The 18,636-nt window shown below is 32.6% G+C and overlaps 1 protein-coding gene across 1 annotated transcript; it reads right to left on the bottom strand.

Moving 5' to 3' along the window:
• Positions 1 to 6,188: 6,188 nt before the first annotated feature.
• LOC113781691 (DEAD-box ATP-dependent RNA helicase 5) lies at positions 6,189 to 15,121 on the bottom strand. Its single transcript, XM_027327662.1, has 13 exons — positions 14,354 to 15,121; positions 14,145 to 14,269; positions 12,750 to 12,857; positions 11,562 to 11,642; positions 9,972 to 10,050; positions 9,375 to 9,460; positions 9,240 to 9,296; positions 9,069 to 9,136; positions 8,513 to 8,581; positions 8,150 to 8,243; positions 7,164 to 7,328; positions 6,965 to 7,057; positions 6,189 to 6,590 (listed from the first exon to the last, which is right to left on the bottom strand). Exons 1-13 carry the CDS (start codon positions 15,024 to 15,026, stop codon positions 6,495 to 6,497), a joined length of 1,794 nt encoding a protein of 597 aa, XP_027183463.1. The 5' UTR covers positions 15,027 to 15,121; the 3' UTR covers positions 6,189 to 6,494.
• Between the last annotated feature and the right edge of the window lie 3,515 nt (positions 15,122 to 18,636).

Genomic DNA, 18,636 nt, shown 5'->3' with positions numbered 1-18,636 from the left:
TCCAAAACATGAGGCACTATCAAAAGTTCAAGATAAAAATAAAATACAAATTCAAAATACAAATTAAATACAAGTCATTATAGATGCAACTCATGAAGTAGTATACAATTCATTACAGATGCAGCTCATGAAGCAAGACATCCTAAAAATTACAAAAATCTAATATGGTGCACATTTTTTTTTTCTAATATGGTGCAAGAAAAGGTGATCAAAGAAGAATACATTGAATCTCACTTTTACTCGAACACTTTGCTCACTTAAAAGTTGCTAAGAGCACATGAATTAGAAATTAATATCCACAACAATTCGATAATCTGACAGACAATCTTGACAAGCATATTAACTACAAGATGCTAGCATACTGACTAATGACAGTAATTTGGAGGACCTTTAATTTACTATAACTATCATAAACCCTCTATTAGAAACCCAACTTTTTTGATTAACAATTAGATGAAACCATAAACTTTTGAAAAATATAAAAGAGAATATCATTAAGGCAATATTAAAAAAATGTTGGATCATCATAACCAAAATTCCATCAGCGATGCTTTCTTTCAAAAGTCTTGCTATCTTATTGAAAAAGATACCTCAACCAACAATTGAAAACAAAAAACCAATGAAAACCAGAATAGAAGGCTTCATTCAACCAAAACAAAGTTGGTGAAATTAATTACTTTGGTTCTTATATCCAATTTGATAAGCATGTAAAAGTTATCTAATTTTGGTTTTTTTGAAGAGAACAAACAATCATTGGTTTTCAGCGATCCAATTATGAGAAAGAAGTGAACAAGTGCAACTGAACAGGTCATAGAACTCAATCACATAGAAGACTAGGCAGACCAAAAGAAGAAATCAAATACATGCTAAATTTTTACTTTGAACTTGCGGCTTCATACAAACAAATAGAAACTACTGCTGAACAGGAAACCTAAGAGAATTGCGACGAAATGACCTGAGTACCAGAGCACAAATATTAGTGTTAGAAAGAAACAGTGGGATATTTAGAGTAAGAGGAAACAACTTTGGGGGATAGATGGATCATTGTTGGAGACATGAATGATATTATAACTAATGATATTTTTTTTGGGGGGATAGTGGGATTTTTTTTTGTTGATTATATTAACAAAGTTGATGTAGACTATACATTAATGTCAGTGATTAGGGATGTTCTGAAAAGGTTTAAATTTCCCATTAACATGCAGCTATATTTTAAACTCCCAAATGACACACATAGGCTCATTGATAGTAATAACATAGTGCTTGAAATGTTTGGTATGTATAGGGATTAGTCTCGAATTGTTATATTTGTTGGCGATATAGCCATGGCTCCTTTTAATCCTGGTATGTGGCTAGATGGTAGTGATTATGCTAATGTTGAAGTACATAATATTGAAATTGATAACCTAGAAATTGATCATCTTCAAAATGATGATGTTGATGATGGGCATTCTAGTAGTGACTCTGATAGCACATATATTGCTGAGAGTGAAAAATCTACTGATTATGGCTCTAACCTCAAGTATTTCTTAGATGGTGACACTTTTAGTGATGGATATGGAGATGCATGTGAGGATGAAGATTATGTTAATTTTTCTACTATTAATCTAGGAGAGTATGTTGCATATGCTGAGTTGATTAGTGATGAATATAGGAGTTGTATGGCTGCTACGAAACAAAAAGAAAGTTTTAGAAGATTATTATATTGGTGACAATAAAGTTTTAGAAGTTGTGGCAAATTCTTCTAATGAGGAAGAAGAAATTTAGTTTCCTAAATTTAATGAAGAGAAAGAAAAGAAAAATCCTGACATGTTTGTTGGACGTGTGTTTCCCTCAGTGGCTATATATAGAAAAGCTACAAGGATGTACTCTATCTTGAAAGGATTTGAGCTTAACTTTATAAGAAATGATCCTGATAGAGTTACGGCTACAGTATGATTTTCTGTAAAAATGGCAAATGTCTTTCTGAGGCATGGGGTTTGATAGGCTGACCTTTGGCCCCGGAGACAGCACAAAATGAGGGTGATGATGGCTGCAAGATATAGAAATTGAGAGTGTATACATTATTGTGGTTAGATATATGACATATATGCAAATTTTGGATTTTGAATTTCAAATTTAGATTATGTCTCATGCATATAATAATGATAAGAGTGTGTACACTATCAATGTATAAAAGATTAATCCAAAACTTTTACATATAAAGCCATATTAAATAAAGTTTACTAAGAAAAGTGTGCTATACTAAAGAAAATATGTAAAAGCATATAATTAATTGAGGCCTAATTCATAGCATTTATCCTCTACCCTGATCAATAATTTGAATAGAAAGTGATGTTTGTATGGTTGGTCGTTTAATTGTACACTTCAACTATAAGTACCATGGGCATTAAATATATTTCTCTCTGTGGCATTATTTAGATTTCTATTTTTTACCCTTGATTAGTATATGCATTCTCAAAAACTAAAAGATGCTTTTCAAATTGTGTCATGTCTAATTATAAAGGAAGAAAATAGATACCATGATGCATTCTTTTCTTACACATCACATCCAATTTACAAAACAAAGTTAAGTTGGCTCATCTCACTCATATCTTTGTATATTCATCATCAAAATTATGCAATCTCGTTGTGAACAATCACAAATTCATTCATTATCAAAGATGTAATTGTTGTTACTTTCTTTGTTTCATGTTTTTGTTTGCTGCAATTTATACTTTAATTTTAAAGCCATTAATAATTTTTTTTGTGGTAAATTTTCACCGTAATCTAGGATGCTCATCTTAGTTTTACATGAGTGCTGCAATTTTTTCATAAAAGTTATCTTTGTTATGTTATCAAAATTTATGTATGCTTTTTAATGTTGGTAGGTTTTGGTTTGTTGAATACATTAGATTTGCCCTTGGTTTTATTTATTCTCCTCTGATGGGAAAGTTTTATTGACAATTTTTAACAAACAATAAATCCTGAAGTCTTTTAGCTAATGACCAAACAGTTATAAATTAAAAAAAAAAGAAAAATCTTGAAATGACAAAACACTTAAAAGTGGTTTTTGTTATTGATATACATGTCAGGAGTAGCTTAACATAAATAAGTTTTCATCCAACATACCTATTGATGGGCCTAAAAAAATAAATCTTGAAATTTTATGAATTTTTAGAGGCTATTCTCTAAATTAGCTTATCATCTCATATATACCCATCTTGGAATATTTATCAAAAAGAAACATCTCATATATACATAGGGCCTATATAAGGTAGGAATGATCATATTAAGACCAGAAATTGTCAAAATAACCAAAAAGGAAAAGAGGATGCATGAAATGCACATGCATATGTAGGGGTGACAATTTCTGACAAGACCCGAAAATACGACACGAATCTAACATGAAATTAATGGGTTTGGGTTGAAGCTTTGGAGGTTCGGGTCAGAATCGGGTCGAACCCGATGAACCCGAAAAGAAAACAAGTCAATTTCGGGTCAACCCATGGTGACCTGATATGGCCCGATATGACCCGTTTACAAATTAAAAATAATTTAACAAACATAAAAATTATTTTATCTAACTAAACTAAATCATTCTTTTTTTTCAAAGGCATTAATTACTTAATCCTAAATGAATTTATTTACCTTGTATGAAGTTAAAATTATTATATTTGGACAAATAATATAATTCGTTTTAATTTATTTTATATTTGGTTTGGAATAAAACACTTTTACAGTGTTTAATTTATTTTGGATTTGATTTTAAATTTTTATTACTTGATGATGTTATTAATTTTGTGAGAAATTGATTTTATTAGAATTTACAGTGATAAATTAATAAATTAAAATTAATTTTCGGGTCATTTCAGGTCGACCCGCCAACCCAAAATTTTCGGGTTCGTGTTAGATATACTGACCCGTTACGGGTTGACGGGTCGGGTTCGGGTCAACAGATTTTTTGGCGGAACCTGATTGGACCCGAATTGCCACCCCTGTGCATATGCTCCTTAGTCAGTCTGCTTGTTGCAAACACATTAGATGTTAATCAGATAATTATTAAGGAGACAATGTACTTTCTATGTCAAGAGATGTAACAGAACTTTCACTTTCTTAAAGTAGTTGTCATATGGGAAGAGACTATTATCATCTAGATGAATTTTAGGAAAATAACTTTCATTGGTCAAGGGAGAAACAAATAGATTTCTTACAAACGAATCGAAGTAATAAATCTTTGGCTGTCTGCTTTAGGATTTAAACCTAGTTGTGATAATACAATTGCTTTCTTGACTCTTTCAAACTCTGTAAAAAAATTAGCACCATACAAAAGTAAAACTTTTAGAGCTTGCACTTTGACAATATTACCTCAACCTTAGACTTTGACTCTATAATGAAAGGACATGCATGATTAAGTTCCCATTGTATTCTAAATCAGAAAAGATTGAGAAACAGCAACCCAAAAATTGTTAGAGATAAAACATCACTATACATGCTCTTATTTAAGGCTGAAAATCAAGTATTACATTGGGGTCATAAGGTATAGCTAAAAAGGTTTTTGAATCTATCATTAAAACGATAGCCATCCCATTAAGAGACATCTTAACACCACTAGTTTCAACATACAATATGGTCAAGTATCCCTACAAATTCAATTGCACATAACTAAACCTTTAAGTACCTTCCTAAAATTATTCGAAATGTTTACGTAATTAACATTGAGCAACAACAAAATCCTTTCGCCAGTGGCTGCCCTTCCAGTTCAAAATTTTAACAATTCCTGTGACAAGGAACCAATTGCAACCTCTATCTATGAGACAGCAGCAACCTAACAATACCGTAAGACCAATTCGTTAAACAATACCGCATTTTCGTCATTTTTGGATATTTGACCATCCGATAAATTCTTTATTTTTTCGTCATTTTCGTCAATACTTGACCGTGTAATTTAACGATTGATAGAGGTTATTTGACCATTATTGTTAAAAAAATTGTTAATAATGATTTAATAATTTATCATTTAATAATTTATACGGTCAAGATTTGTAATAATTTAACAAATGTTAAACAATTGTTTAACAATTTATTCAATTTATTACAATAATCCGAAAAGATTTGTCAAGATTTGTTAAACAATTGTTAACAAATGATAGATTTTAACAATGATTTAACAATTATTAAATGATAGATTTTAATTTAACAATTGACCGTATACTTGACCAATGTTAAATGATTTTTTTGTCATTTTCGTCAATACTTGACCGTTACAAATCTATCATTTTCGTCATTTTCGTGAATACGGTCAAGAATAAATTCCGATACAATACGGTCAAGTATACAAATTCAATTGCGGTATTGTTTCAGCCGTCATTTTCGTCATTTTCGGATGATGTTCAAGCAGCAACCGTAATTCCTCTTCTTTTTGGTTAAAATTTTCTGTGACTTCAAATCTTGTGATTTAAGCTTCTAAATTCACATTTTATATAAAAATGAATTGCTTCAAAATTTTCACAATCTTTTGAGAATGTTCATTATCTTTATTGCATTTCTAATGAAAATCAGGGGGAAATGCTCATATCACGTTCTTGTCCCAGAATCCACTGTTTTTAGAATCAAAACTCATATTTGCGTGTTTTTGAAGAATTCCTTTCATAATCCATTTGCATATTGCATGTTTTTCAACCAGGGAGTTGTGGTACTCGCTCCAGGACAACTTTTGCCATAAAGATTTCGAGCATTTTTATTTTCATTAATGCATCTATTAAACCTTTTGTTATCATCTAAAGTCTCCGCGGAAAAAATAAAACCTCTTTTTCTGAATTTTCTTTGTTTGGAATAATTATCTTTTTACCTTACGTACATAGTTATTAAACCCGGCCCGGGGAGGAATCCGGTGAAAAGGTGGGTCAACGGGTTACTAGTTCAACCGGTGGGTGAGTGGTCCAACCGGTGGGTCACTACATATATTTAAATATTATGTTTTATAATTTTTTATGCCATAATAAATATTCAGTTAGTTTAATTTATTATAGATTCATTAATTTTTATAAGAATTAGTAATCCACCAAATTTCAAGTATAAAATTGTTCATGTTCAATTGAATATAACTTAAAATAATTTGCCCCAAAAATTCCCCTCAAGTGCATAGTCTTCTCTTCAACAGCTTGTTTGACGCTACATTGATTCGCTAAAAAAAAAATTGATTAAAAAAAAAAAAAAAACACTCTTTCCCACCTGATTCTAGAAAGCAGCTGTTCAGTTTCTTTTCCCCAAAGACAAAAAATTCCTACCCCGATGTGGCTAGTCCAACATTTATATATTAATAAGAAATTGTTAACACTTACAATGAGTTAAAAAATAATAATAAAGTGTGTCCTATATGAATAGTCAAAATTGAGATACTTTTGCTTGCTACTCTGCCTGTGATTTGTATTTGCCTCTGCATACCAGCTGAAGCCTGAAGATGCCAACAATCACTACTGTCCACTGCAGGCAGACATCATCTCGTTTCATCTTCAACTCTCATCATCAGAGTCGCCAAATTTTACCTTCGTAGCTTTCGGAGCATTTGCATCAATTTCTCTAAAATGTGCACCATACAGCTTGGATTCCTGAAAAGAGTAATGTTTAGTGTCTGAAAAGTGAGAATGCAACCTTGCATAAAATTGCATAGACCTAACTCTCAACCTTCTGATTCTAGGAATCCATACATGCTGTGCTTCATGCATGTTTGAATGCTGCTTATCTAAACAAGAATGCCTTCCAATCAAGACATATGCATTCATTCTTTACCAGTTTACTACTACCCTGGAATGATATCAAAACTGGAAGATACTTGAATGAAGTTTCTTTTTTCCCTTTACCTGATTATGGATATTCTTTTCAGACCTGATGAACCATTTATTTATTTCTAACAAGTCCACACGAAATCTTTTGCAGCCGTCACGACACAAGTGACAATTCGTAATATAAAGACAAAGCTCACCTTCTTTTTGACATGCGTCCCAAAGTTCAAGAGGGCAGCAGGAACAACCTGCCCAGCTTCTCTGAGGACGTTTATCAACTCCCCTGCAAGTCCCTACAGCAAATTCAAGTGCCGTAAGTAGAAATCTAACAGTACCTTAGTAGACAAATGAAAGTGTGAAATAATGGTAAAAATTGGTTGTCACAGTTTACAAAATTACCTTATTCTCTTTTGTGAAGAATGTGTGAGCCACACCCTTCTTACCAGCTCGTCCAGTCCTTCCAATTCTGTGTACATAATCCTCTGTTGTTAGCGGAAAACTGTAGTTGATTACAACCTCAACGTCAGGAATGTCTAATCCTCGAGCAGCCACATCGGTGGCTATCTGCAAAAAAAAAGCATTACCGGAAAAATATGAGAACAAGCTTCCAAACAGCAATACCCAATATATCTCGGAAGGGAAAAAAACAAATATCATCAGCAGCACCACAATAGCACAGTCAGCACAAAGGCATTGTGAGCTACCAGTTTTTTTTTTTTTAAATCTATTTTGATAAGTTCACCACGTTCTGACATTAAAAATAAGAAAAAAGTACCACAGTATTGCTTGTTTTCCCTCTCAATCTTTACAAGTCAGGTGGCATATTTAAATCTCCACCACCAGTCCTTATTTCAATTCACCCATTCTCCTATCTAAACAAAATTAGCCATCTTCTCTCCATGCATTCATCTACAGGAACCTTTTTTTCCGTTTTCAACAGGGGAGTAGGGTGGGAGTGTCAAACAGAGATGTGACTCTAGTGCACCCTTCCTCTTTTGCTAGCTGAATGTGAGAAGAGCATGGGTGCAGTACAGCAGCATGTTTTCAATGAGATGAGTTTATGAAAAACAAAGACAAAAAGAGGAAAAAAGATATATTATGTTATACAAATATTAAGATGTAAAAGATAGACTATAAGGTGACAGATGAGGAGAAACAAAGGAAAGAGGTGTATTCGTAAACCATGTCAAAACAGCACTGAAAGCTAAAAGCAGGTACGAGGTGAAGAAACTTGACCTAGAACAACATGGTCTTCATATATCAGAAGCAAATGTAGTAAAAGCGTCCCAAGAACCACATACACTCAGTAAGTATCGCGAAAAAAACTTTAGAAAACAAGAGGCTAAAGAGAGGTGCACAATACAAGTTCCACAATTATTTCATACCATTAGAGGAGAGCTTCCCTCCTTAAACAGGGAGAGGGCCTGATTACGGGCATTTTGTGCTTTATCACCACTTATAGAAACAACTTTCCATCCCCTGGAACAAGCAAAAAGAAACACATGTTAAATAAAATTATTATAACCAAAACAAAAATCTTACACACTGGTAAAGATTGTAAAGCGGAAAGTACATCAAACTATATATGCTATGTGGACCAATCCAATGTTATAAGCATAGCTATCATTCTCTTCTGATATATTCAACACAAGATTAGAAACTAGTCATTGCAGCTAACGTTTTTGCAAAAGAACAATTCATTTCCAACTTCAATAAGTATTCAACAAGAGGAAAGAATTAAATTCTACCTTCTCTGTAGCATATTCTCAACTCGAGATGCTTCTTTCTTGTACAGAACAAAAACTAGCACTCTGTTCCTGGTGACACGAGAAATGAAAAGAGACATCAAAAATATCATTGAACATGTGAATGAGAAAAAGGAAAAGATGAAGCTCTACTCCATTCTTAAACACTTGATAAAATAGAAAGCTTTAGAAGCCATTATACAAATGCATAAACAGAATGATGCATAACAACCATCAACACCCCCAACCAAGGAAAAGTCATTCCCAAGGATCAAGACTGTAATTGAACACAGAAATGCTTCAAACAACAGAGTGCACAAAATGAGGTAGAGGTTGGTCAAACTCAAGGTCAAAAGCCGACATATTCTGTCCAGAATGACAAAATCAATCTGATCATGAATTCATGATACTAGATTACCAAAAGGTTTCTGCAACATATTCACAAAGAGCTTCTGTTGGTGGATTTTACACATCGAAGAGGACAAAAGATTTATGAGTATATTTGAAGTTAGTGTTAAGAAGAAAAACTGCACTTAGTATACAACTGGCAAATATATACCTTCTAGATTTATGGTATTTCTCCAACAAATTTGTCAAACGTTCATCACGTGCTCTATCATCCAAGACCTTCAAAAAGTGAACGCATTGACAACATCTAAGCATTTCAATTTTCACTCAACATTGCTGTTATAATGTCAATCCAAGTCTTTAAGCAAGGACTAATCTATACCTCTACAATTTGCATGACATCATGGTTGGCAGCCAAATCTTCAGACCCAACAACTACCTGGAACAAGGTTCACGATTCATATTACAAGAGTGGAGTGCACAATAACGACAAAGAACTCCAATCAAATTTCCATACCTTAACAGGATTTGGATCCATGAATTCTTGAGCTAACTTGTGAACTGGCAGAGGCCATGTTGCACTAAACATTAGCATTTGACGAGCTGCAAGATTGCCATGATTCAAATACCAGTACAGACTAAGATAGAAATTAACTTAATAAATTCACATCTGATGGCCATAAAAGTGAAAATGAAAATTTCAAAGAATAGGAGAGAAGTTGCCCTGGGTTTCAGGCATAATCTTTCACAGATAAGGAACTAAATACATGCGCAAGAATCAGGACACCATACAAAATCTAAGGGCACCACTAGAATAACATACTTCCAATATCATAAAGAGAAAATGCAAGTGGTAGAAGTCAAGTTAAAATAAAGATAAATAAAAATACTATTGCATAACCTTAACAAATACTATAATGAAAGAACTTTAGCAAAGAAGTAAAGGAGCAAAAGAAAGAATGCTCAAACGAAGCTCAAACCATACAAGGTACGTCAACAAAGCTATGGATCATTATTCATACATTCAATCATGGTTAATTGAAATTGAATTCATTTTTACCTCATACTTTTATTCAATCAAAGCGCAATGATAGTAGGAAAATGAATTTCATACCAGAGCATGTCTGGCTCAATATAGCACGAACTTCTGGTTCGAAACCCAAGTCAAGCATCCGATCAGCTTCATCTAACACCTAATTTCGAAAAGTAGGAGTACGTAGTTATTTTTATTAGACTTAAACAGCAACAAAGAAAGTCTAATTCACATGAATCTCACATTCATTTATCAACAAGTATTTGCATATTAGCCTATGCGGCATGAAAAGCTAAGAAATATATACACACAAACAAATTCATAACTTCAGTTGAGAGTAACAGTTGCAATCTCGTTCAAGGAGGTCAGACCAAGAAACCAGCTAGAACAACTTTTGTACAGTGACGTGTAAGAGCACCCAAGCTTACCGAAGTTCTTAAAAGAAAAGAAAAGAAAAAGGAATGTATACTTCTCCTAGTGCTCTGCCCCCCTTCCACCCAAAAAAAAAAAAAGAAAGGTATGGAAACTATACACACGAGGAACGAAAAGTCCTGAAAAAGTTGGAACTATATGAGAAAATAAAGGAAATTATTATGTCATGCAAATTAAAATGCTACTTAGCCATGCCCATCATTAACTGCAACAGCTAGCAACAAACTACAGCTTAATTCAGGAAAGTCTGAACACTTTCTTGCAAGATCAGCATTTCTTTGTGCCTTAACACAAAGAAACATAAAATAAAGATATATGGGCTGCCCTTTCAACTCATAAGCATCATAATCAGCATGAATGAAGAAAATGACATGCCACAGGAGATCAGAAGACCAAATACATACATTGACATATACTGTAAGGCATGCAAAATGAAACCATCATAGAAAACCACCACACCCTAACACAGAAGGAAGAAATGAAAAATCCAACAAGGATACAAAGCGAAGGTAACACTCAAAATCTACCATGCACCAGAACCTCCAACCTATTTCACAAGAATTCTCTATTAGTGCACAATCATAGATGTAGGTGTCAAATAGGGCCTGTACTAAGTGGCAAATTCATTATCCAGTATTTGTCTGAAATCTCGATGAAAGGGCCTCATCCAGTAAATCTTATCCTACCACTCCTCATCCTTTTGACAAACTTTAAACCTGTATATATATATAAACATATATGTGCGTGTGTGTGTACACATAGATATATATATGTGTATATATCTATATACACATACATATCTGTGTGTGTGTATACCCTTTGTATCTATATGCATCAGGATCCTGATTCATAGTGAGATCATTAGTCAAGATCATGTCTTCCTGTTAAAATAAAAAGACCAGCCTAGCAAACCCAATTCATAAACCCATCTTAACAAGTGGACTTAGGCTAGTCAAAATCGCCGTGCATCTTAAATTGAGTTGTCACCATATTTCTAACCATCAAGGTTCCTAAAAAGACTGTTCACAATAGCCTGCCTCCAGAATAAGCAAAGCACATCTACATGAGTAGCACCAGTAGTGCAAAGGGGAGATACCTGACATTATGATGCCCCAACCAACAATGAAAAGACATTCTGATGCTTCTTTCATCAGTAAACTTGATACACAAGATATACAATGACAAAAAAATATAACCAAATGGCCGCCAACTTTTGCAGAAAAGCAATATCTAACTTACCACAAAAGAAACCTCATTGAGCTGGCACACTCCCATTTCGATTAGGTCCTTCAAACGACCTGGTGTTCCAATAACAATATCCTGGCAGAAAAAAGATGATGTAATGTTAACATACTCCACATAACATCCTCCAGCCAGATCAAGAGAACAATATATTAAGAGAACAGATTGGGCATATCCTTATAAATTAAAACTAAATCCTAAAAAGAAGAAACTCATGTGCATAAACAAGAAATAGGATAGTTTACCAGATAAAATGAGTTTAAGAGTCCATAATGAGAGAAAAATTTGGAAACACAAATTACCAGCCAGTCATTAGCAGTCACAAATTAACCTCATGATAATGCCACAAATTAAGCCGCAACTCTTTAGGTTATTTTAGTTACTAACAGTAGGATCACACACATTGCTCCGTAACAAAAGTTACCTCCAATTCATGATCCAATTGTCCAGAATACCAACCCCATAAAAATGCATAGATTCAACTCAAGGAATATTGCAACAAAATCATCTGCTTACATCTCAACTAGGACCATTTATGCCAACATAAAATTACAAAAATGTAAAGCTCTTCAGAAAAGCAGCTCTATAACCTTTGATGTATGATTGCTATTCACCTTCCACACATACAATATTGCTGTAAAAGCAAGAATAACATAAAAGATTCATAGTTTGGTACAACGAGATAAACTTTCGATGAAAAGTCTGAAGTTTTTCTGCAGTGAAGGGAGCAAAATATAATTGGGATGAAAGATTACTAATTAATCATATTACCTCCTAGAAACACTAAGTTCAAATGAAGATCCCAGGACTACAAGGTTTCTAACTCAAAAAATGGGAAGAAAAAGGTAGGAACTTCGCAGAATATAGGCAAGTAAATCCCCTCAGAGAAAGTTGTATTGGTGCTGCCTTGACTTTATTTCAGTTTATGTTTCAGTTACTCAAATAAAGAAGCCACTCTCACAACAACAATTAAACATGTCTTCTCTTCAGCAATCATACAGTTAGGGAAGTCCATTATTATAACACATTTTATGCCTCCAGAGTCAACAAAACAACCTAATAGCAAAAGAGTTGAGATTAGCAGTACTTTTCAAGTGCCAACAAGCAGTTAAAACTTTTAGTATTCTACATATCCTTTTTTTAACATGTGAATGTGCTTAAACATCAAAATGAAAAGATCCATACCGTGCCCGACTTTAGAGAAGATATCTGAGGTGCTTTTGAAGTTCCTCCATATAGACAAACAGACTTCACTCCACTAGGCTGTCCAGCATCAGAAAGTACATCTGCAATCTGCACATTAATGTATTTTATTTGGCAATTGGCTGTATTGAGATGCTAAGGAAACTTAGGAAAGGATGAAAGTTATAAAACCATGAATTTCTTACCCAGATTTAAGAATTAAAAGAAAAAAACAAAAGGCATGCTTATACAGTCCTTTAGAGATATTTTTTAATGTACAACCATCCAAAGTCCCTTCCCTCTTTAACCTTTATCTAGATACTTGGCCGATGATATACCAGACACGCCTTTTTTTCCCTTTCCATGCATCAGTTGTGACATAAAACAGCAATATAAACATATGCATTTGAGAATAGTTTATTATACCACCATAATCCAAATAATATTTAAAAACTGACAAAATTAGTATCTCTTGGATATCAATTATATCAGCCAATTGAAATTACGCTTCAGCAAATGGTTGACTCATTAAGGTGCAATATTTCTCACCACAGGAATTTCAAACAACTAAAGCATTAAGCCTCTTAATTTTTTTCCTTTACCAGAGAATTAGCAAGCAGATCAAGAAATGATTAGAGCCTGTAATTCTAAGGACAGTGGAACACCTTTTATTTGCCAAGTGAACTCTTCATCTCACAATTGATCCTAATGCCATAAGAAATTCTCAGAGAAAAGAAGGTAAATAGGAACTTCAACTGGAAATAGAAAAACCAAGACATTAGTAACAATCCTCTGGCCAACTATAGTAGCATCTTTTAGGGTCCAATCAATTGAAAGCTGAGAATCTTGAACCTATACATAAGCAGTCAACTCTCTACACCCACATATTATACTGCAGCCTAACATAGTGGTGGGAATGCATATGAATTTGTAATTTGTGATTATGTATGAGCACAGAAACCAATGCCCGCATCATGACAGCTAAATTGATATAAAGCTGACAGATGCAGGTAATGGACTCAAGCAGCATCCTACTACCAATAACAGTTTTCAGTTTTGCGCCACACTGACATGCCTCCCGTGGTTGAATGCAGGTCAGGGATAAAACTGACCAGCACATATGCATTAAAAAAAGGATGTTATTAAACAATTTATTCTGATACCAATCTAGCAGCTAATTAACAAAAAATTTGAAGTATGACACATACCCTTGAATGATTTCACATCAAACCAAAATCAATTGCCTTGAAGCTTACTTGGGCCATATTTTCATATATGAAACAGGACAACTCATCCTAGAAAATTAGCTAAATAGAACACATAATCTCGGTAGTCATACAAACACTGAGACCATAGCAGACACAATTTCTAGCACTAAAATGATGAGAGAATACATACCTGTTGAGCTAACTCTCTTGTAGGCGAAAGTACAAGGCAAAGTGGATTAACCTTCTTCGATGTCTTACTTTTTCGCTCGCTTAATACATGCATAATAGCTGGAATTCCAAATGCCAACGTCTTACCTGATCAGACAAATATACCAAAACATAAACTAAGCATCATAAGAAATTATATATACAAATCAACTATACATATCCAACAATTACCGGATCCAGTTGCTGCAATGCCAATAAAATCGCGACCATCCAACAGAAAAGGCCAAGAATGAGACTGAATTGGAGACGGCTTATCGAACTTTCTGCAGGATTCCAGCACATTATCAGGAAGCCCTGAATCCCCAAATGATTTCAAAGCCTTGTACTTGCTATCATTGACTTTTTTTCCAGATACAATCACACCATCATTACTATCACTCACCTCCACATTTCCCTCATCCTCGCCAATCTTCTTGCTCTCTTTACTTTTCTCCACAAGCCCATTACTCAAGCTGCCTTTCACACCCTCTTCTCCTTCTTCATTTTTCTTCCTCTTTCTCTTCTTTTTCTCGGATTCCTTAATTGACCCATTAGCTATTTCAGCCTTTTCAACAAAATTTGACGACAACCCATTATTCAAAAAGTCTTCTTGTCTCTGTTTCTTCTTCTTTTTCTTGGATTCCACAGCTGACCCATCAAAGATTTCAGCCTTTTCATCAAATTCTGGGGACAACCCATTATTCAAAATCTCATCTTGCTTCAGTTTCTTCTTCTTTTTCTTGTCTTTTTTTGACTCTGTGGCAATAATCACCGCCTCTGCTTCAGCTTCTTCCTCAGCTTGTTGATGTTTTCTCTTGTACTTGTTCTTTTGCTTCTTATGAGCTACCTTTTCCGGGTTTTCCATGGCTTTTGGGGGCTGGGGTTTTACCAATGACAGCAATTTCTTGGCGATTTTGTTTTTGGACCCAAAATTGCTGAAGCAGAAGCAAAACCCCAGAAATCCCCGAAGTATGGAACGCTAAACGAATGGGAGTTTTCTAGGGTTTTGAGGTTAGGACAAATGCCCCTGCATTTTTTGTAAATTACGGATAAGTTAAATTACGTTTGAGTCCCTGAATATTGGGTTACCTTAATTTGGATCTTTTACAATAACTAATTAAGAGGACTTAGAATCTAAAACTCCTTACTTACGACTTTCTTTTTCCACTCTACAACTCAATCCAATCCCCCTCCCTGCGACCCTGCCATCCAGCCTTGCGTGCCTTAATCCTTTTAAAGTTTTAAAACGTTCCATTGATAATATCTTTCTTATCTTTTAACTTTCAGAAAATATCACATTATGCTCAACTAGCAATAACATTTTGTCCCTTGAGCTTTAGAATTAATACACTTTTGCCCTAAAAAATTTAAACATGTACAATTTACCCTTTTATTAAGAATTGATTTTTTATACATGGATAGTATAGTGATTTTTTTATATTAACAGTTCTAAATGTATGACACATGATTATGATTTAAATTTAAAATTTGAATTTATGTTATGTGAAATAATCTAAACTTGTTAGTATAAAAAAATTTATGCACTAACAATGTATAAACAGTTAAAATATAATGTGATAACATCAATGTCGAAGAATTATCGATTTTTAGACAGGACAATGTTATTCTTAAAGCATAAATTTGTAGTGAATTTAAACAAAAAAATGAACTTGTACCAAACAAAAATACCACGTGTATGCCTGTAGGGAAAAATGGTTTCGTTCATTAAATGATTGAAACTATACAATGATTGCAAAAAAGATTAATTACTAGAAATTTGGTCATTTACGATGGCACATATAGTTTCCCATCTTTGAAGCCCTCTTTGACAATGACGATGGCATATATAGTACTAATTCTGTACTCAGATATGTTTCAACTAGTTGAAGCCACAAAACTCGTATTTTGGCTATTTACAAGTAGTATATTATCTAATTTAAGTCTTGTATAAGTTTGTTATTTGCGATAATTATCATGTAAGAGGAAATGCTTATATTGGTGTCTGTCTTGATATCTTAAATCGCAATGACAAATTTTGTCTCATGTCACCCTTTAGCACTTCACGTTAATATTTTAAATTTTGTTTTGCTTTTCATTCTCACAACAATTATATATATTCGAATTAATCTTTTATACACTGATATTATAGACACCGTCACTATTTAGCAACTAATTTAAATTTGAAATTCAAATTATATATATATATACATATATATATGGCATGCATCTAAACATGATATTGAATATACCATCAATATATATAAGATTAACTCTAATTTTTTAAGCCAAATAGTTATACACATTTAATGTATTTAATAAAAGTTAAATAGTTAAATATAAAAACTTGTCTAGTATGAAAATCTCTAAATTTATTATGAACAAAGCTAAAAGAAAAAAAAAAAGAAAAACATAAGATTAACAACAGATATTACATGTACAAGGCTAATTTTTGGCATTTAGTATGAAAATCAAAACTTGTTTCCTGTATTAGAGTTTCAAATAGGACTGTCAATGGGGCTGGACTAACTTAAGTTCGGCTCGTTCGACCCAAAAAAAAGTTCGATGAACCCTACATTTTAGTGAGTCAGTTTGAGTTTAAATCTAAAAATTAGGTCCGAATTAAATATGATATGAGTTTGGGCCTCATTAGACTCAAATCCAATATAGGCCTGGCCCTATATATATAATATTTATATTTTGATATTATGTATAACTATACATCCAAATATATTATTATTAATACTAAATATATACAAATTATAAAATACAAAAATACATATGAAGACTCTTCTACGAGTTTTCTTGAGAGATAATATTAGTAATGCATAACTAAATCTCTAACTTTTTTTATTGGTTGAGTAAATTTTTGTGTTAGCATAATATTGGTTGATTTTTTTTTGTCTATAAATACAAATCATCAAGCATGTTTGGATTCAAATCACAAGACTATAAAAAAATTCCAACTTTTGAAGATGTATCGGCTTATGACTGCATATTGTATTACTATTTTTCATGTAATTTAAACAAATTAGATATAAATATTGTTAAAAAATTTTTGGTTTATATACTTTTTAAGTACTATTACTTGTTCATGTTTAGTTTTAATGTTGTAGTCTTGTAAATATTAAATTAGTTTTACAACTTAATAGTTATAGTAATTATATTAAGAAAATTAAGGAGTAATAAGTGAATTTGAGTTAAGTCCAAATAAGACTCACAACTCGAATACTATGTAAGTTGAGTATGAACTTTATATTTATTAATCCAAAACTCATAGTTTGAAACTCGAAGATATTACACATTAAATGAATTGAACTCGAACTTATGAAAGTCCCACTCTTTAGGCCCAATTGATAGGTCTAGTTTCAAACATATGTGAAAAACTTCATTAGTATTAAGGAACCCATGCTGGGGAGCTGCAACGAAATGTGAGTAGTAAAACCCCGTCGTACAACCAAGTGATAAATTTCAGAGGAAAGTGTTTTTAAAAAGGGATAATTTTATAAACCTCCCCTAAAATTTCTGATAATTACACTAAGCTCCCCCTAAAGTTTAAAAAGTTACACTTACTTCCCTTGATTTGATTAGTTTTAGTAACAAAACTTTTGAATAATATTGACTTGGTCAAATTTTTAAGTGAATATCTAAAATGCCCTTATGTAATGAGTTTTAATTTATTTTTTCTATACAATTATAAGACTGTCTAGTATAATTATAAGAAAAATGTGCCAAATTTTTCATGTCCATAACTACTATTTCATAAACTACTATAATAATAATAATTTTATCACTATGATATGATACTTTTGATAGTATTTTATTATAGATTTAGATTTATAAGATAGAAAAGAAAATATTGAAATAATTCATGTAAAGTTTATGAATTTTTTGAGTAGTAGGATTATCATAATTTAGTAGTGATTTTGGGTCACTTCTTTTTTATTTATTGTTAATTTTAATACCAAAAAAAATAGAAAACAAAGATCATCAAAACATTGGATTGCATATAAAGTTAACTCATCAAAAAAATCACTAGTTCGACATTTTATTACAATGGAAACTAGAGGTAATAATAGTAATTCTATAGTTTTATTGGCAAAAAAATTTTAAAAAAAATGAATAAGAAGGAAAAAGAATGAAAAAATAATTTTAAAAGTCATTCTAAGTATAAGCATACCAAACAAGGAAATTTCATTAAAATATTTAAGGGTAGTATTGTCATTTTAAATGACAAGAGAGATATGTATAATTTTTAAAACTTCAAGAAAGCTAAATGAAATTGTTAAAAACCTCAAAGAAGGTTTATGAAATTATCCATTATAAAATTCCAACACCTCAGACAGAAAATCACATCTAACAGTGTCATAAACTTTTATCAAGTCCATCTTTATAGCAAATTTTTCTTACCACACTTATCCTATGTGTTTGTTACCCCATCATACATAAGCTAGTTACATTGTAAAACTATATTGCAT

Source organism: Coffea eugenioides, chromosome 8 (assembly GCF_003713205.1).
Source record: "Coffea eugenioides isolate CCC68of chromosome 8, Ceug_1.0, whole genome shotgun sequence".
NCBI lineage: Eukaryota > Viridiplantae > Streptophyta > Magnoliopsida > Gentianales > Rubiaceae > Coffea > Coffea eugenioides.
The sequence above is the reverse complement of the archived record's forward strand: the minus strand, read 5'-3'. Positions and strand labels throughout refer to the sequence as shown.